Source organism: Crocodylus siamensis, chromosome 3 (genome assembly GCF_052110815.1).
Source record: "Crocodylus siamensis isolate JL-2025a chromosome 3, ASM5211081v1, whole genome shotgun sequence".
Taxonomy (NCBI): domain Eukaryota; kingdom Metazoa; phylum Chordata; order Crocodylia; family Crocodylidae; genus Crocodylus; species Crocodylus siamensis.
The window spans coordinates 20,466,281-20,486,617 of record NC_143397.1 but is presented as its reverse complement, the minus strand read 5'-3'; the positions used below and the strand labels follow the sequence as shown (position 1 = coordinate 20,486,617).

The 20,337-nt window shown below is 40.2% G+C and overlaps 1 protein-coding gene across 15 annotated transcripts in view; it reads right to left on the bottom strand.

Moving 5' to 3' along the window:
• ZNF532 (zinc finger protein 532) overlaps positions 1-20,337 on the bottom strand; it is an 88,482-nt gene that overhangs the window by 23,178 nt on the left and 44,967 nt on the right. For all 15 annotated transcript variants that reach the window (XR_016441170.1, XM_090037878.1, XM_090037882.1 and 12 more), the window contains 2 exons: positions 16,968-17,144; positions 3,956-4,118 (listed from right to left, as the gene is read on the bottom strand). Coding sequence is in view for 14 of the 15 variants with exons in the window: in XM_090037878.1 (XP_089894004.1) it covers positions 3,956-4,118; positions 16,968-17,144 (340 nt within the window). In the remaining variant the exon portion in view is untranslated. The remainder of the gene's footprint in view (positions 1-3,955; positions 4,119-16,967; positions 17,145-20,337) is intronic.

Sequence of the window (20,337 nt, the reverse complement as noted above, 5' to 3'; positions counted from 1 at the left end):
CTATATAGCAACACTACAAAAGCAATGAAAGAAAATGTATATACAACATTTTTAATTCCCATTGAGCTCACTGAAGAGGCTGTGCATCTCACAGATGGAGATATTTTCAATAAATATCTGAATTATTGGATGGTGGATGAGTAAGGCAGGGAGCTAGAATAGAGGTGCCCACACTTCTTTCCCTCCTGCCCTGCACTCTATAACTTCCCTGCATGGGCTCCAGCAATCTAGGCAGAGGAGCAGCTGCGTGATTGGTACTTGCAAGAGCCTTGCTTCCAGGGAAAGCTTCAGGTGGAGGTACTGGGGTGGCCAAAAAACAGAGGCTTAATCCTCTGTTATACACTTTGGCTGCATTAACTCCCACAGAAGCTGCTTCCCCTACAAACTCTATTAGTTACACCTCTGATAAGGCTCCTTGCTTGGTGCCTGGTTGAGAAGATGAAGCAAAATCTAGCCAAAACAAGAAGAAAATAGCAAACTTCACAAAGCAATGAGAAAAATGAGATGAGCCATGAAAACACCATTAAGAAAATATGGAGATACTGCCACTAGGGTTGTGCAAAGCTTTGGTTGCTGATTCAATTCGGAGAAGATTTGGCCTGATTTGGAGGCCAAATCATTGAATCTGAATCAAATCAGGAGACAAAAGACCCCCTCTGAATCAATTTGGAGCCTCCGAATCGATTCAGAAAAAGATTCAGCGATTCCAAAGGCAGTCTTGCAGGGAAACAGAGACTAAGAAGAGGGAGGGGGAGCAGGGGGGGTGGAAATGACACCTATAACTGGCCAGTGACTGTGATCTTTTCCTGAGTCCCCTTCCAAACCCAGTGCTCTGGGGGAGGGACATAGCAACAGCACATAAGCTTCTGTCTGCAGCCTTTCTGTCCCTTTTGTGAGCTGTTTTTGCCAAGCACTGGGAAGGCCCCCTGAACAGGCTACCATCCCTCCTGTTTTCATCCCACTGTGCCTTAACACACACACAGTCACACATATCACAAGGTTTGCTTTGAACAGTTTGAGGTGCAGTTTCCCAGAAACCACTGCACCTATCTCCTTGAAACTCAGCAGGCTTCATGCCCTCAGAAGAGGCTACAATCTCTGCTGTATTCATCCATATTTGACAAAAAATGACAAAGTTATAGGTATTTGAAGGATTCCACATTATAGTCTATGGTCGAATCACTGAATCTCTCCAAATCAGCATCAAATCTTCTGAAGCTGATTGGGCTGAATTGATTCAGGGCAGAGATCCAAATCTCCAAATTGAATCACTGTCCTCCGAATTGGCCAAATCTGAATCAAATACTTCCCTATTCGCACAGGTGTAATTGCTACATAAGTGCCTCATCTGGCCCTAGTACTGAGTAAACTAACAGGAGCCATTTATAGAAGATTAACAGAAAATGGGCCCTCTTGCATCAAGTTATGTACACCCCACCAAACTGTAGACTATGTTAAAAGGTATTTTGTATAAATACAAGAAGAGCAGGAAATAAATGTCCAAGGAAATGTGCCATAAGTCTTGCAACAGGAATAGCACTAATTCAGAAAAATGGAAAATATCCTGCCTTATATCTCAAAGCATCTTTTGTCATCTAACACTTCTTCCCTGAGCTAACAAAGAGGTGTAAGTTAGCTGAGTGCAGCACAAAAAGGCGTTAACAACAAATAGGATGATGACAACAAGTTTTAATAATTACATAGTCATTCTTGATTATATGGAATTATTGATCATACTTAAAATATAGATCTGTGTATCTTTATTTGTTTTCAGTGTTTGATAGAGTCACCCTCCACCAAGAGCAGCTGCAAATCATCAAAAAAGACAGGCTATGAACAATTATTAAGGGGTAACCAAGACCTCGGAGGACCCATCTAGCAGACAATACCTGAAGCAACTGGGAGTGTTCCCAGAGGAAAAGTTGCCATATTACAATCAAATGGTCTATAGCAATTGTCAGCAACCTGTGGCCTGGCAGGCTGGATTTGTCCCACAAAAATTTTATGTAACCTGCCAAGCATGGCTTATTAATTGCAAGTTTTGCATAAGAATGCATATCTAGTGGTGGCATACCTACCAACTCCTGTCTCTGGCCCAGCTTACAACTGAGCTGCACTGCCTCCGGCTCACTGTTTATGAAAGGTTCCCAACCCCTAGTTTATAGTCATATTTGCAAGAGAAATGCGCTTTTTTGGTTTTATCTCACATATGAATGGAGACTCCAAGAAGTTTGAGAGTTTTCTGGGTATGTTTTAAAAACACCTGCTTTCTCAGAACTTCCGATTTTGCTTTCAGTCCACTCTTCAGTTGCTTTCCAATAAGAAAAGCCACTGGTCAAGATGAAAATCAAAGTGCTAGTTTCAGTAAAAACTAGGGATCTGTTTCTCCATTCCCTTGTGCTTTTTCCAATCATTTATGTTAGTGGAAAAAGAATGCAAAATGTCACTATTCTGGTTTCTACTCTGCAATGGGTAACTAGTTACACAAGGTGCAAAGCAACAGTAAACCACGTCACCAAGGTTTAAGAAATATAAAGATGGCTAAGATTTCCAGTGTTTTAAAAACAAGCTAAAACAATGTTTAAAATACATAGCTAAAAAGATGAAACCTATGTGGGTGGTATCTGTTAGACTCCATCTACATGTTACATTTAAGGCATGATTAACTAGTTAATGACATCTTAAGTGGTCACCTGGACACATGCTCAATCAATGAATGGTGTGATAAAAAGAAGAATAAGCTACAAAGTTATTCCACAAAATATGTGTAATAACTCTGTAGCTGCTTCCTATTATGCCATTAATTGAACATGTGGCCAGAGGCCCTTGTCACTGGGAACCTCATCAGCTGATTGAAGCATGTGTACTACCTGAGTCTGGGAGCTCCCAGCTGATGCTGGCTCTGAGCTGTGAGAACACATGTCCCCACAGCTGGGAGTCCCACCAACTGACAGGGTTCCCAGCCCTCGGGTCACCCCATGCATGTGTCTTTGTGGCTGGGAGACCGCAGCTGATGCAGTGTCTCAGCCATGGGGGCACTCCAGGCACCCCTGCAATGGGGAGACCACAACTGACACGGTGTCCCAGCTTCAGGGGCACGCAGGCACATCCATGCCTGGGAGGCCATGTCAGCTGTGGTCTCTCTGCCATGGGGACCCCTGGGGTACCCTTGTGACTGGGAGCTGAGGTGAGCTGATAGGGCTCCTAGCCACAGCAGCTCTGCATCAGCAATAAGGTGTAGTGGGATCTGGTTTATGATCCCACAAACATGCCTCCTGTCACACACATGTGGCATGGCAGGAGACATGACTGTGGATCATGCATCAAATCCCATCATGCCTTTACCTGCACATCTAGAGGAGCCCTCAGTTATATGATCTGGAAGGATGAGAACACAAGTTCTCTATTAAATCAGCTTATTGTGTAAATATTATTATATGATCCTCCTCGCTTTATCTTTCTAAAGCTATCTGAAGGTATTTTCTACATCTACATAATTACGACACTCAATCCCCAGTAAAGAGTTGGGAGCATATAAAATTTGATTCCTTAATCATCATCAGTTACTAACTGACTTCAATGGGAGTGATGATACCTCACACAATTTAGGAGAGACTCAGCATTCAGGAGGATTACTAAATTCAGGAATCTCACTGCTCCCAATATTATATTTAGAAGTTACCATATTGATTGCAAGGCAAATAGGCATTGCTACTACATTGAAACCTAATGTTGACATAGAGAAATCTCACTGGCAATTACCTGTAAGATGCACTGATAACTGTACAATATACCAACTGCCTAGAAATAGTAATTGCAAGTTTCTCTTTAGGAGGTATTAAGATCAATTTTTTTCTTTCTTGTTAATTTGTACCTTCTGCAATGATTTCCTGTAAAGTCAGTAAACACGATAGGTGTTATGTAAGAATGCGAATGACAGGAAATGTCTACAAACCTTGATATGATCCATCATAAGCTGCTTCTGTGCATATAGAAGAGAACAGTCTGGACACTTGAAAACAGACACCTTCTGGTTTTCAATGTGTTGATCAAAGTGGCGATACAGCAATGGTTGCAGGGTAAACACAGTGTCACACATAGAACATTTATATATTATTCTAAAAACAGAAGAAGTTCAGTAAGTAAGGTCAGTAAATAAGGTCAGTTATTTATCATTTATTAGCAGGAGTCACTAAATTAACTTGATTCTCATCAACATCCACCCTGCGTAAAAAAAACCATTAAATATTAAACTACAATTAATTCAAGAATAATGAAAAGTAAAGCTACACTTAAAAAAAAAAATCAGATGATCATAGAATAACAGAAGAACTGCCATTTACTGGGTCAGACAATAAGTCCATCTTGCCCAGTACCCTGTCTCACAGTGGCAGAGAGTAGATGCTGAAAGGGAGAGTGAACTGGGTATGACCAGGGTTTTTTCCATTGTTCTTCTCATACTTGCAGCCTCCAGTAACTTACTTACAAAAACAAATGCTTTTACAAGTTTTTCCAAATGAATAATATCTTTAGTTAATTCATATTATAATTAAAGGGCTACCTGCCCTTAGGAGTTAAAAGCTACAGCATTTTGATGGGGGCTGCTGAACTGACCAGAATTGCACACATACTTTAAACAGGGTTTAGTTTTGGCACTAATATAGTTTCTTGACCTATTAGTCCGACTCCCCCACCTCTCAAAATTTAGAATTCCAGAGAAAGATGTTGTATTTTGCTACTTAAAACGTGTACGAACTCTACCAGGTTCTCTGCAACAGACTGAGAAACAAATAGAGGCACAAAATAATTCTACTGTTGGAAACACTAAAAAAAATGTCTTCTTAATGGCAGCTAGATCAACTTCCATGCTGGAAAAGAATAAAGACTAACTACCAACAAAAGCATGGTATGAAGAATCAGCTGATGATTAAGAAATATATATATATTACTAGCAAATTGCCTGTCAAGAATGACGGTGGGGGGTAGGGGCAGGTGGGGACAGAACGCCATGCGCCACCACCCCGCACCACCACTACCTCCCAGGAGCTGGGGCGAGGGGAGGAAGCTTGCACGTGGTGCCTGCCGCTGCCAGCCACTGGGCTGTCCTGCCGCTGCTCTGTGTCCGGCTGCGTGCCAACTCCCCCTCCCCACCGCTCCACTTCTGGCCCCACAACACCCCCCTCCAGCCCTGCATCCAGCCATCTGTCTGTATGGAATACTCTGACTGGTTGTTTCAGTAAGCACTGTGATTGGACAGACACACAGACAGATAGATTAAGCCTGTTATATTTATTTATTTTTTATATATATATAAATATATATATATAGAGAGAGAGAGAGAATAAACACCTATATTTGTATTTACACACACCCATACACACACACATATATCTATATATATTAATCCAGATATAAAAATGGTGATGAAGATGGTAAATAACAAAAGGCAAAATGACTAAGAGTAGCAAAAGACTGTCATAGCATAGTTACTAAAAATGAGGCAAAATGAGGACAAAATATATCTCAAGATTAAAAAAGAGTTATTATTTAACTTGAACATATGTATAGTTTTAGCACAGTTTGGTCTTTCTCAAGCCCCTGACTAATAACTTGCAGAAAGTGGTCAGTGGTGTCCCTCAGGGGTCCATGCTTGGACCGGTGCTTTCAACATTTTTACCAATGATTTGGATGGGGGAGTAAAAAGCTCGCTGGCCAAGTTCGCGGGCGACACCAAGTTATGGGGCAGTGTGGTCATGTCAGAAGAGCTCTGCTCCCGTTCTGCCCCATTTGTTACTCTGCATTCAGCTCCCTACTCGGTGGTCCCTGCCTGACCTCCTGCTCTGTCTTCTGATTGCTGCTGGACCTGCTGGCTGTCCTCTCCTAAGCCAGCTTGTGGCACTTGTTGCACTCATGTTGCAAGCCAGCCACCCCGAATTAGATATTGCTTTAGGAGCAATATTTTTCAGAGAAGCATTGGGCATAGGCTGCGTATTTTGAAAGGAGTGTGATGATCCTTCTGCTAGGACTTCAAACACCCAGAAGTTCCTTCCACTCCTATGGCCACAATTGAACGCCCCTGTGGCCTGTGGGCTGCCAGTTGGATAGTTCTGGATTAGAAAACACTTCTATAGGATGGCTGAGATAGGGAAGATCCTGCCTAGACCAATGGATTGGATTAAATGACCTCCTGAGGTCCATCCCAACCCTACTTTTCTAGGATTCTATCGTTATGCCCTCAAGCACCGTTTGCTTTTGGAAAAATCCTGTTTGTTAAAATGCTGAATATTCTCATTACCCATCTTTCTGTATCTCACTCTTTTGTATCAACCCTCTGCAGTTTTTTATTTGTACTTTACACAACCCTTTCTGATATCCCACTAAGCAAACATCTCCTATAAAAATATTATGGCAAAGAGTTCCACAGGCCATCTGCATGCTCAGACAGTAGATGACAAAGGGAAGTAGGGAATTATTTTAGCATCCATTGGATTATAACGAGTGTGCAAAAATATGAGAGATGTTGACATTTAAGGGGAACTGGTGCATTATTTTTTGGTATCTCAGAATTTCCCCAAATATGGCCATGACCAGTATCCTCCTTTTCTGTTTCCAGTTATACACTGAGGGGCACTGATCTATCACCAGGAAGAACTCCTTTTGTAATTTCCAGGATGACTCTACAGGAAACAAACTAACTTCATGTAACACCGAGTGTCAGGATTTCAGATCAAAACTCCCAAGAGCTTTGCTTAGTAAAAATTTCATAAAGACATTCAAAACAAAGCAACAGCCTCTCTCCTGATGTCATCATTGTTCTGTGCTCTTTTTTCACTGAGTCCTGCATGATGTAGTGAGTATTTGCCAGAAAGTAGCTGGAGTTCCCTGGCATTATTCAATCTCAAACCCTTCTAACATTTCTTTTTTAATTTTAATCACAACTATCCAATGTTTATAAATATTCAGTTAAATCTTACTGGCACTTAACGATTGTATTTTGTTTCTTAGCTATTGGAAGAACGAGCTTGAAAGGCAAATTCCACTCAGAGCAGCTGAACTGAGTACAGGAGAGACATCCAAGGAAGAGGCATCTTCCCCTGGCCAAAGTACTACTTTGGATGTGACTCATGAGTATTATCTAGGTCCTGAGGATGCAACAACTTCTATCACTATAATGCATCCAGAAGGGAAGGGAGAATCAAAGAATTCACTCCTGCCCTCTGACACATAGGAACTGCCAGCTAACTCTGTGCTGGCCACAATCCCAACTCAACAGAACTGGAACAGCTAAAAGTAATTTAAAAGGGTATTATTTTACTCACAGCATTCTGCATCTTAGTGTGAGAAAATGCTGTGTTACTCACTTGAATTTATTTGTGCACATAAAAAGTTTAATTTTTTTTATAGCTTTATATCTGTATAAATAACAAGAACAGAGATGGCCCAAACTCAGTTGTATCTTCTGCCTTGATTCTGTCTCTGACTATACTGTTTTCTACTAGTACAGGGTTTTTTTTTAAATATACAAAGACCTGAAAATGTTTTACAAAGATAATCAGCATTGGCAATCCCTCCCTCAATTTGAGGATGATTTCTACTATGGCTCACTGATAGATCAAAGCTGATATGATAACTGTAACTGGGAAAAGAGGCATAGGAAAAAGATACACATCGGCTGCATCCACAAAATGCTTTCCTCTAATTAGATTACTCTAATGCGGCAGTAAAGCACCACTCCTTACCCGTGAGCAACATAGATGGTTCTCAACTCCTAATACCCATCTCTAGTCACCAGATTACACAGCTAGCAACAAAGGAGAAAAGTATAAAGTGACATCATTCTAACTCAGTAAATTTTGAGTCAGAAAGTAGCAGAAGTGGTAAACACTCAAAGCTAATTTGATTGTATGGATGTACTTTTTCAGATCACAGCTATAATTTTGCATATAAAAATCATACATAACAGAATGTAGAAAAACCGCTTTGTTGCCTAGGGTAGCAAGGCTTTTTTGTGATATATTTTATTGGCCTGGCTTCATAGTAGGGAGAACTGTTTGACAAGCTTCTGGGCATCAGGTACCTTTCTTCAGGTGTATGCCCAAAAGCTTGTTCAATTGCTTTTTCATCTGTACCAATGAAAGATACCACAAAAAATCCTTCCCTCTTAGGCATTTACTGGATCATCACAGCTTTGACAACAGCCCAACAGCATCTAAGTCTGTGACTCGACAGTCGATGTTGGTAAGAGGTGTTTAAGGCTCCCAGTCTGTAACCTGACCATGGCAGGACTGTTTAAATTATCAAATGAATAATGTTAGTAGCAATAGTCTAAAATTTGCTTTGGCTTCTATTCTTTTGTATTGAATTTAAAGAAAATTAATCCTTAAGTAACCATCTTTGATGGAGCAGCTCAATTCTCATTAGTGATAAGAGCTGGTATTGATAAGAGAAATTAATCTGCTAGAGAAAATTTACAGACCATGTCAGAGTACCATGTTACTGATTAAAATCTGTTTCAAATGTCAATTTCTAAATATTTGTATCATCTAAATAAACTTTGAAATTATTGGTTATTCTGTGTTCATAGACATGCATAAACTTCCTAATATAAATCCAAATTCTTAAGATGTCTATTTTCAGACTAGGGTATATTCATTTAAATCAATACAGGCATTCTTTACTGTATACTGTACCTCCAACTGTATCCAATACATTATGAAGTATTTTCTTCAGGCCTAGATTGACAATAATAGAAATGTAACACTGAACAAGTTTGCATGGGAATCATTCAACTGATGCGTGTTAATCTTGGAGGTCTCAAGCTCCAAATCACATATATGCTTGTGGTAGGTTCAGTCAGGAGCTAAATGTCTGTAGCCCCAATTCAGCAAGACACATGAATAGTTCAGCTAAAGACAGTGAATCAGGATCTTCATACCCGGGAATATTTTACCACATATATTATGTGCTAATGAATACACACATGTGCACACACATAATCCAATAGCTAATTATCCACACTTCTTTCCATCTATAACAATCTGGTCAATAGAAATGCTAAGATTTTTCTTAGAACAAATGAAAACAAAGGGAGATACCTACACATTATGTTAACAGAAAATCAGTATCTTAGAGGCACTACCACTAAGATGTGTTTTCCCCCTTCCTAGAATTTAAACTTTTGAAGTAAATGATACATGTGAGATAATCCATTATCCTGCGTACTAATAGTATAAAGTTATTAATAACTTGAGTGTAGAAACATGAATTTCTTTAAGTTCTAAAAGGAGATTAGCAATTAGAAACCTAATTGCTGTTTCTCAGATCTCTCACTGCTTACTAGAAAGAAATCACACAGGAGCTTCTTTACCACATAAAACAAACTGAGCTATCCCTGATGAGAGAAGTGAAAAACACTTAAAGTGAGAAAGCCCTCCTCTCTTCATTAAAATAATCTCCTGTGTACCCATCAGTAGACATTATTCTTCATTTAGTTTTTATAAAACAGGTTAAAAAGAAATATAAAAATAATTTCTTATTTACCATATCTATTTTGAGCAACAGACATTAGTAATACAAATATAGATCATGCAGTTCTGATCAATGCCAAGGCTACATAGCAGTTTACCCACTGCTACCCACTGACCGAGCTACACTTGGTCTTGGAAAGCAGATAGCCTGCGTCAACAGCGACTTCTCCTCATGTTCTAAAGAACAATTCATATACCCTAGGTAGGGTCAAAACTTCTCTCCATATTGAAGTTTGATTTTGGTAAGAAACAAAAACAAAACCCCAATGCACCTGAAAATCCTTTTCAGAACTTGTGCCCACGCCGGCTGTTCCTATGGTTGCTGCCTTAGCTCATCCGACCCTCTCATCAAGCTTGCTATTTCACATCCCTATGAGATCAAAACCCTATAAGGACAACCCTGACCTGAAGCCTGTTTAACCTCCTTTTCCCATTTTCTTCAGCAAGACAAGAGTCCTCAACCAATTCCTGGGGGTATGTGGCTTTAGCACCTTTGTTCAGGATAAGCTGCGAACTATTTCAGGGCAGTCTACACACAGCTTTCTTTTCTGAGGTCCTGCTGGGCATTTCATGAATTCCAGAGGAGATGCAAGATCTCCACATCTCTAAACAGCCAACAAAATAGAACAACCCAAATGCCTTAATCTGTGAACTCTCTAAAACATGTATTTTCAAACAATTTATCCAGTTCCTAGAGACCTTCTGGCTTCCTCCCAAGGAAGGCAATAAACTGTAAATCACAAAAGCCGTATTAATGATGGCAGTAGCAGTAGAGGAGGTTTCTCATCTTTTAACCCAATATCCTAGTGCTTAGGTCCCTGAGCGGGAAGACCCAGGCTCTAGGCTCAGCACCTGGAAGGAGTTAGGACCTACATCTCCTAACCTACAGCAAAGTGCCATGGGGTGGGTAGGGGCAAAAACACCTTCCAACCCTACCCCTCCCTGCTAGCCCAAAGGGAAGCCAAAAAGGGAAGATGTGTGAGGCCAAGAAGAGTATAAAGTACACCAGATGGATTTTATCTTAAGGAGACAGGCCCTGCTCTGGATGAGAAGGTGCCTTTGGTTCTAGCCCCTGATTTTGTCCCTTTAGGTGTCTCTCCATTTTATAAATATACTCACTGGATAAAATGTGAGAGAGCTCTCACTCCACTCAGTGCAGGGTGCTAATCATGGCTCTTCTTGCAAATAACACTTCAGGGACATGCCATTTTTACTTGAATCCAAGATGCAGTTTTTTCCCTATTTAACATGGGGGAAAAAAGCCTCTCAGCTTGGACTTGAGTGGAGGGTGGGGAGGGATGGCAGCAGGTGGCTGACCTGGGACCTCCAAAGGAGGCAGGTGGCAGTGGGAACAAGTGCCAGAGGGTGCAAGTACTGCGATGGGAAGCAAGCAACAGGTAAGAGGGATGGGGGGAGGAGGGCTAGGCAGCGGGTGGCAAGGTGCAGGAGAGGCAGGGGTCAGACTGTTTGACTCTCCCTCCCGCTTCACCCTGGTTTCCACATCACAGGCATGGCGGGGATGAATTTAAGGTGAACTTCCAATAATTACATTCTATACTTGGAAAATTATAACACATTTATAAATATTCCATGTGTAGAATCTATCTACTGGGGGTTTGTTTGAAATTCAAAGCCATTTTGGATTTGGGTAAATACAGTATATGCTTTACTGGTTAGATTAGTATCACAACAGAACAGATGTTGCCAGAACAGATCCTACTCAGAAAGGTGAGACATGAGGCAAAGGGGTATTAGGACCTAAAATACATATAAATGCATATAAATGGCTATAAATATCACTTATGCTACTAACTTTATCCATGTATGTACCATGTGCCTGCCTAAAGGGAGGCAGAATTTGGGCCCAAGTGACTACGCAGCAAATGAATTTTACGCACTGAGCGTTCAATTAAACTGCCATTCAAGTGAAGAGGGAAACCCATTGACATAAATGATGTAGGATCATCCAAAGCCAACTGAATGGTCAGTCAGCTTATCAGACTTACACTGTAATGGGAACAAATCTGCCTGGGAAATTTCTATATCTGTGCTGAGTCACACTGAAGTCAGCAGGTCTATGAAAGAGAATAATGATCCATGAAGGCTGATTCAACGGCAGGATTTCAGACTTGATCTGCTCCAGATAGAACTTGTTAAGCAAAGGCAAAAGGCCTCCCCTATTCCAGTGGCGATGATGGGAATGTTTATTTGGGTGCTTTAAATATGGATTATGGGATAACATTTTTCAGAGGGTCTAAGGGATTCAGCAACCTCAGTGCAATTTTTAAACTGACTCAGGCACCAAGGGCCTGATTTTTATTTTAAAGGTGTTTAGATACTTACAGAGAGGCAGACAGGTATCCAGTGCGATTTTTAAAAGCATCTTGGGGCCAAACTTCTTACAGCCTTTGAAAAACTCACCAGGCATCATTAACCACCTAAATAAGTAATTTAGTGTCAGGGATGACAAATTTGTTTCTCCTCTACTTTGGTATCAACGTAAATTAACCCAAAGAAAAGCATTATGCTTTAAAATACTAAATGGGACAGGATCAAAGCTTTAAAATATACATGAAGGTGTGTAATGCACTAATCCTCTATTATGCCTTCTTGGGGGTTTTTGAGCCCGTCAAGTGGCTGTATCAACATGTGCGCTTTACTGCAGAGTAGACTAATTAGCTACACAGTAAAGCATCACCATCTATGCATGCACTGGTATTAGGGTGCAATAAAGTAATTAACTCTGTTGTAAGATAGTACTGCTGGGGACAGTACCATCTTAAATTGAATAAATTAACTACACTGAGGGCATGTCTACATGTGCGGATTTAATCCAGGTAGCCTAATTTAAGGTGCATTTAGGATATGTGTCTACACATGTGCCCTTAATGTGCCTTAAAAATGGCAATTTAAGGCTATTCAAGCCTAAATCTGATACCTGCATAAAGCAGGTATCAAATTTATGCAGGAACAGCTAAATCATTTTAGCAAACATGCAGATATGCTAATGTGCATTAATGCTGTATTTGTCCACTGATTTGGGACTAACTTTAGTTGGTCCGTGCACCCACGTTAACGTGTATTCGTGCATGCATGTGTAGACACATGCTTAAATCACCTTAATACACATTCAGCCAATGCACATTAAGTTTAGGCATGTGTAAAAGCACATGTAGACATGCCCTGAAATGCACGTGTAGACGCTGACTAGGGGTGTAAATTGTATCTGGTCACCCACGCAGCTAGAGGCCTGCTCTGCCCTGACTCAAATTACTGCTGTCCTGTGCCCATGTGTAGATGCTGGAATAGGAGAAGGGTTCTGTGGTACAAGTAAGGCTGGAGTGATGTTGTACCCATAATAATCCAGAAAGTATACGAGAGGCAAAACATTTTTTGATGATATCTTTCAAAAGCATTTTGGTGTCAAACTTCTTACAGCCTTTGAAAAACCCACTAGGCATCATTAACCACCTAAATAAGTAGCTTAATTTTGGAGGTGGGAAGAGATGTTAGACAAGCTTTCAGGTACAAACTGCCCTTTTTTGTGGTAAAAAGCATTTTTCTGGGATTGACAAGATTTGTTGCCCTAGTCTTCATGTACTGAGAGCATGCAGCTTCCAGTAACTTTCCTTCAGAATTGCATTTAACATTTCTCAATAAAACAGGACCTTAGAACTCAGTTTCTATCTCTGTCACACTTTTTAAATACCCTTAGTAAAGACCCCTAACTTCTCCTGCTGTTAAATGGAAACTGTTCTGTTATTTCACAAAGGAGCTGTTATGCATCAGAAAATGGCACATGCAAATATAAATTAGGGCTGCATACACAGATTCAGACAATCTGTGAGAATTCTACCAGGTTTGTTCTCGTGGCAGAAAAACTTACAGAGAGCCAAATGTACAGACCTTTGAGTACTGAGCCCTGAAGAGTAGAGAGTTTGCAGTGCTTATACTGTGCAGCTTGGGGGGCAAAGGGTATTGTGCACACATCTCAGTGTGCTCTGCAGGCTCCTTTAGTCTGCTTGGCAACAGATGACAGCACTACATAGGGCAGCCCCAACTCGCTAAACCAGATGGCCCATGGTCAGCCAATGTTATCATCTTGTACAAACATTTGTTCTCCCAGGAGAAGCTCTCTTAGAAGTGATATAATTCTGGTTGTGCCCAGGTTATTTTTCTCTTGGAGTGATCATTTTTATTTTGGGAGAAAATGCCTGAACACCTGTACACTCATAATTTCTCCTGGTAGACCAGCAACTCCCCTAGGAGAAACTGAATGTCTGTACAAGGCTGTGCTTCTGCCTTGACCTTAAGTGGCAGGTTTAGAAAAGATTCAACTCATGCAACTGCAGCTGGAATTTTCTTCTTGCTGCTGGCTTGAATATCCTGTGAGGGTGCAAACTGAGCTCAGCTTTCCCAGAAGTTCTGGTTACCAGTGACAATAAACTAGGTAGAAAAGAGAGAGGGAAGACATCATGCCCATGGGAAAAAACTAAAACAAAATACATCCTATCAAATTTGTGCCTACCTAGTTAGGACAGCTTTTGGGTCACAGCAATTCTTCCCTGACGGAGTAGCACAAGATGAATGAATTGGGGACAGATAGAATTTGTGAGACTACAACTGCCACAAGAGACTTTCAAAAGCCCTGTGACCAAGAGAGACCATAAGAGCAATGCCTCTGGAGTCCTCTAACCTAGTGCAAGTTAAAGCACTTAGTAGATATTGTATGGGTTTTGAGGGAGCTGGCAGGAGTCATCTCGGAGCCCTTGGCCTGGCTGTATGAGCATTTGTGGTCATCTGGCTAGATGCCGGGGGATTGGAAACTGGCTAATGTGGTCCCAGTTTTCAAGAAAGGGAGGATGGAGGACCCAGGTAACTATAGGCCTGTAAGCCTCACCTCAGTGCTCGGGAAGATCTTGGAGAGAATCATTAAGGAGCACATCTGTGGGGGGCCAGCAGGGGAGATCATGCTCAGGGGCAATCGGCATGGGTTCACCAAAGGCAGGTCCTGCCTGACCAACCTGGTTGCCTTTTATGACCAGGTGACTAAATCCTTGGATGATGGTGTCGCCGTGGACGTAGTCTTTCTAGGCTTTAAGTAGGCCTTTGACACTGTCTCTCAGACCAATCTCATCAATAAATTAAGCGACTGTGGCATTGATGGGTAAAAAACTGGCTGATGGGATGCACCCAGAGAGTAGTGATGGATGGGTTGTACTCAATCTGGCGAGATGTGAGCAGTGGAGTACCCCGGGGCTCAGTCCTCAGGCCCGCACTGTTTAACATCTTCATCATCAACTTGGATGAGGGGGTAGAAAGCACACTGTCCAAGTTTGCTGATGACACTAAGATGTGGGGTGAGGTGGACACACTTGAAGGGAGAGAGAGGCTGCAAATAGATTTAGACAGACTACAAAAGTGGGCAGATGAGAATAGGATGGGGTTCAATGTAGATAAATGCAGGGTGCTGCACCTTGAGAAGGAATCCACAGCAGACATACAGGCTGGGGAGTTCCCCTCTTGAAAGCACAGTCATTATTGACTGCAAGATAAACATGAGCTGCTAATGCCAGACCGCAGCCAGCAAGGCCAGCCATACCTTGTAATGCATCAAAGATGCATCTCAAGCTGGTCCAGAGAGGTGATACTCCCCCCTCTATGCAACTTTCGTCAGGCCGCAGTTGGAGTACTGCATCCAGTACTGGGTGCCGCACTTCAAAAGGGATGTGGCCAGCCTGGAGAGGGTTCAGAGGAGGGCCACCCACTTGGTGAGAGGGCAGCAGGGCAGGCCCTACGAGGAGAGACTGAGGGACCTGAACCTGTTCAGCCTCAGCAAGAGGAGGCTGAGGGGGGACCTAGTGGCTGCCTACAAACTCATCAGGGGAGATCAACAGCAAATAGGTAGAGCCCTTTTCTCCCCAGCACCACCTGGGGTGATGAGGAACAATGGTAATAAGCTGATGGAGAATAGGTTTAGGTTAAAGATCAGAAGGCAATTTTTTACAGTTAGGGTGGCCAAAATCTAGAACCATCTTCCCAGGGAAGAGGTCCTCGCCCCTACCTTGGGCAAATTCAAGAGGAGGTTTGATGATCACCTGTCTGGGGTCTTGTGAACCTAGCTTTAATTCCTCCTTTGGCAGAGTTGTCAGGCTAGATGATCTGTTCAGGTCCCTCCTGACCCTAGCAACTATGAAACTATGAAACTATTATTACCATTTCAAGTTTCTCAGTCAAGCATTAGAAAAAAGAAATGCACAAAGTAACTGTTGAAGAACATTAATTATTATCTTCATTATCATTATTCTTAATGATAATAGCAATAATAATAAGCAACATTATTAAATGGAAGAACTAGATAAATTAGATTATATTTGAGAAAAGTACAAGGCCTCCTTGTTTATAACTTCAAGGCACTGTAATACGTGAAAACTTTGGAGAAATGAACTCAGGGACTGGAAGCATGACAAAAATGACTGTAACTTCACTAGCACCTCTGAATGTCAGTGGAAGTGGGTGGCAATGGAATAAATGTGGCTGCCACTTGACAGAATGAGAGAGACATTGTACTAAGTTTCCACTTTCTTAGAAGACTTCTGGTATTTATATCCTTTTATACTGAGAAGTCCAATCATTGCACAATGCAAAAATGTTGAATATATGCACTGTATAAATCAAAGAACATTACATGGCTATCCAGCAGAACCAGTAAAATGTAGACAGTTTGTCATTGTATGCAAAGTACTTCCTGATTTCAACTGTACCTTCCACACTAAGTTTTAAATCAGGATCAAGTCAACCATTGAAGACCGCATATCAGTTTGCCAATATTACAACCCTGTAAATATTATGAAAATACCTTCAATTATACCACAGTACTGCACCTATGTTACAAACTAATGAATAATGAATGATATGTGGGGAAAAAAAATCTCAGTGATTATCAGATTTTTATCAGGTTGTACATTTATCCCTATAAGCTGAATATTCAATTGAAAGAATATTTTATTAGGTAAATAAATATCCACGCAAATATATTAATATATTTTGCTTCAAAACCAGCAAATATATTAATACTTTAAACTTTTCCTGATGATACTTCAGCTCAAAGTAAAATATGCATCTGAATTAGAAGTCAAATAGCTCAAGAAAGAAAAAAAACTCAGTGAGTAAGATTGGCTATGATTAGCTTATGTTGGATACAGTTATATCAATGATTTTGTCCTACAACATTCAAATAAATGTAATTGGAAATCTAATCTTTACCAAAGAAATTCATGAAAAATATGAAACCTATTCTACACATTACTATGAAGATGACAAATTGCTGGTTATGAAGTATGTAACTTGTAACATTATAAATACAGCAGAGAATGCAGTTTCACTGGTTATTAAAATGCACTGAAGTACACTAACAACAAAAAGATTAATATTTCTTACTTTGGTTCACCTATCTTGATACCCGGGTGTTGTGTATAGGCATGGGAATGTGTGCTGGGAGCTGATTTAAATGCCATGGGACAGATAGGACACTTGTAGAAGACTTCACAGTGAGAACCTTGAATGTGGGACTTGAGGGCAGCCACATCAGAGTACACCACATTGCAGTGTACACAGCTGTAAGAGAAGAGAAAGAGAATCAATCTGACATAATACAAAAATATTCTAACAATAAGTGTAATGAAAATTGGTTTTGAGGAGACATGAAAGAAGGAATATCCTACCTGAAAAAATCTTATTATTTTTATCCATTTAAATTCATAAAGTTCAAACCACAAGTTCAGAGATAACAGAAATAACAACATGTTTATAGACTGATAAAAGCGGCGGGGGGAGATGATATGCACTTAGTGTATAGAAATCCAAGTTACCTAAAGAGGATACAATTGTCTAATGGCATCATCCAATAAAATATATTTCATCAATCAAATTATAAATAAAACCTCTTGAGAGCCCCAATTGGCTTAGAGTGAAGCTCCAAAATAAATGTTTAAGTAATAAGGAACTGCACGACGAACTATATTGCAGTGTAAATACTACTAACAAAGACAACTTTAAAAACAGCTTTCCTGTATTTTCAGTTTTAATTATAACAAAAACACTCCATTAACTGAATTAGTAGTCAAATCAATGTTTGGACGGAAAAGAATGAACTTAAATTCAGGTTGACTAAACTATTGATTTACAATAATTTCTATTCATTAAGCTGTAATCCTGGGTGCATTTTTCTAATATAGACTCTTCTAGTGTTAATATCTTTTCACAATCCATTTGAACTTAAAACAAATGAACAAAAATTGAGTTAATATAAGAAGATAGGAACTTCCATACTGGATCCTGCTAACAGGCACTTTTAGCTCAGCATCCCTTGTCCAGCACTGGTCTGCTATAGATCCTTTTAGAAGCTCCAAAAATGCACTTTTTGTGTAGGCAATTATTGAGTAACCTACTTCTATAGGAAAGTTCTTATTTATAAACATAAAGGCTTACACCCCCTCAAAATTGTAATCTGATTTAATATAAATGTAGAGGTTTTTTATTATGCATATAAAGGTCCAATTATTTTTGACACCTGGTATCTCAAACTCACTGTCCTCATCACAAGCCAATTATTACATTGCATGAAAAATTTTAAAAATCCCACTACGGATTGTAAATGTACTGCCTTTACATTTCTCTGCATGACACTTCCTTTTTGATACCATTTATTATTTTGTATGCCTCTGTCATGTTTCCACCTATTCATACCTTCTTTCCTCTCTTTACACAATCCTTACCCTTTTCACCTCTTCTTATACGGATTTTTCTATGCTTCTTTTGTCACCCATTTCTGAACTTATTCTCTGTCTTTATAGCCATTTAAAGATATGGTAATCTTATGGTAGACAGATAGCACAATATCATTAGAAAAGTATGCCTTTTTAATATCAAGTCAAAAGAATTAAGAAACTTTGAAAAGTGAAAGTATCTCATTTTTAGCACTTATATCTCAGAAACACTGTCTGAAGTGCCTCAACTTTTCCAGAAAATGTCTTCTGTAGCATAATAATATGCACATGACATTTCAAGTGATTTGAAGTCAGAGTGGGTTGCAATGAAACTTATGAAGAAAGTTAACTTTTTTCATACTTACAGAAAAACTATTTTCCCTTCGTAACAATACTTTCTGAATATGTCTCTTTTTATAACCCAGTTTCACATTAGTTCTACTACTGATGTGCTATTCGTATCATATTCAAGAAAGGTTTTCTCCCTTCTAGATTTTTTTTCCTCATACGAAATAAAGAATCCTCAAATATGGGCATCCAATAAAGCTAAGGACTGAGTCTATCAGGATACGGAGACATCCCAACTCTTGAAAAACAGCAGCCTTTTCCTCTTAGACTGAGAGGAGCCAACTAAAGTGAAGATGAAAAGCTTCAACTAAATTAGTTCAATCAACTAATCTAAATTGCTGGCAACAGGTATTTTGGAAAGGCAAAGGAAATAAATGTCCTTTCTCAAGAGAAGGCTTGATGTTGATGAGGAAATTCTGACATTTCTAATGAGGAAGAAGGTAGCTTCTTGATATTCTTGGGTAGGCTTACAGCACAAAGACAAGAAAAGGAGCTTTGATGAAGGCTGTGGTGAGGAATTCATGAGTTTGGCAAGGGTCCTGAAAGAGGAACCCTGGAAAATTTAGCAACACGCTTGAGTCGTGGCATAGAAATTCTGAGGACTCTTTTGGTTGCTGCAGCTTTCAGGGTAGAAGTCAAGAGTCTCTGAGTCAAAGAGGTAAGAGTCAAACAGGTACATAATTCAGCTTTCAGAGACAGCAGAGCAGGGAGGCCAGACACATCAGAAACCTAAAAGGTAATGATGACAACAAGATTAAAAAGTTCAAGGTTGCTTGGGAGAAGGGGAAGGACAGAGAACATAATTTTTTTTCCTGTGAGAGTTGAAACCTTGGCCTAGGCTGAAATGTCTGTTGTACAGATACTTCCACTCCACCCCAACTCAGAGCAACCTTAGATGAATTCTGGGTGTCCTTGCAAATGAGCTTCATTTCTTTCAGGGCAAAAGGAGCATGGACAGCTAATAGGATTCTCAGTCACTCTGTAGCTTCTGCATGAAGCCAAATAAAATATCCTGGAAGGCTGAAAAGCCCTTACAACAGTCGTTTTTAGCTTTATTTGTTTGCAGACCCCTAAAAAAAATCTGAATGGTAGTGCAGACCCCCTTGAATTGGAAGTGTGGTTATTCACATACTTTTGATTGATCAGTCATCATTCATGGACCCCTTAGACACAGTCCGCAGACCCCTGGTTGAAAATCATTGCCTTCAAGTCAGTGATCGGATCTGGGAAATGGAAGAATCTTGTCTTGGTGTTGGACCCAGTTCTGATGAAAATCTAAACCAGGGCAGGATTGCAAGGCTGCTAGGTACTTCTCTGTTAAATCCCAGATAATTCTCTAATTCCTGTTATCTTACAAAGAGGGCAGCTTCCCAGCTAGAAAATTTTGGAATAAGGCTGAAATTAAGAGTTAAGAGAAAGAGCATTTCCATCAGACAGTAACAATGAACTTGTTTATAGTGCAATGGTACATTCAGCAATACAGGTACATTTGAACTTCCCACAGTGGGGAAGGAGAGAAAAACAGACACTTCCATAGACTGGTCTGCAGTGTGCTCACAGGCAGGTAGAGTATACCCATGTGTATATAAAAGTTATCAGCTCTCAGTTAATAAAGGAAATAATTATTTTACCAGACACTGAGTCTGTCCAAGACGCAGCTTATAAGAATTTTAATGAATCTAAATTAGTAAAAT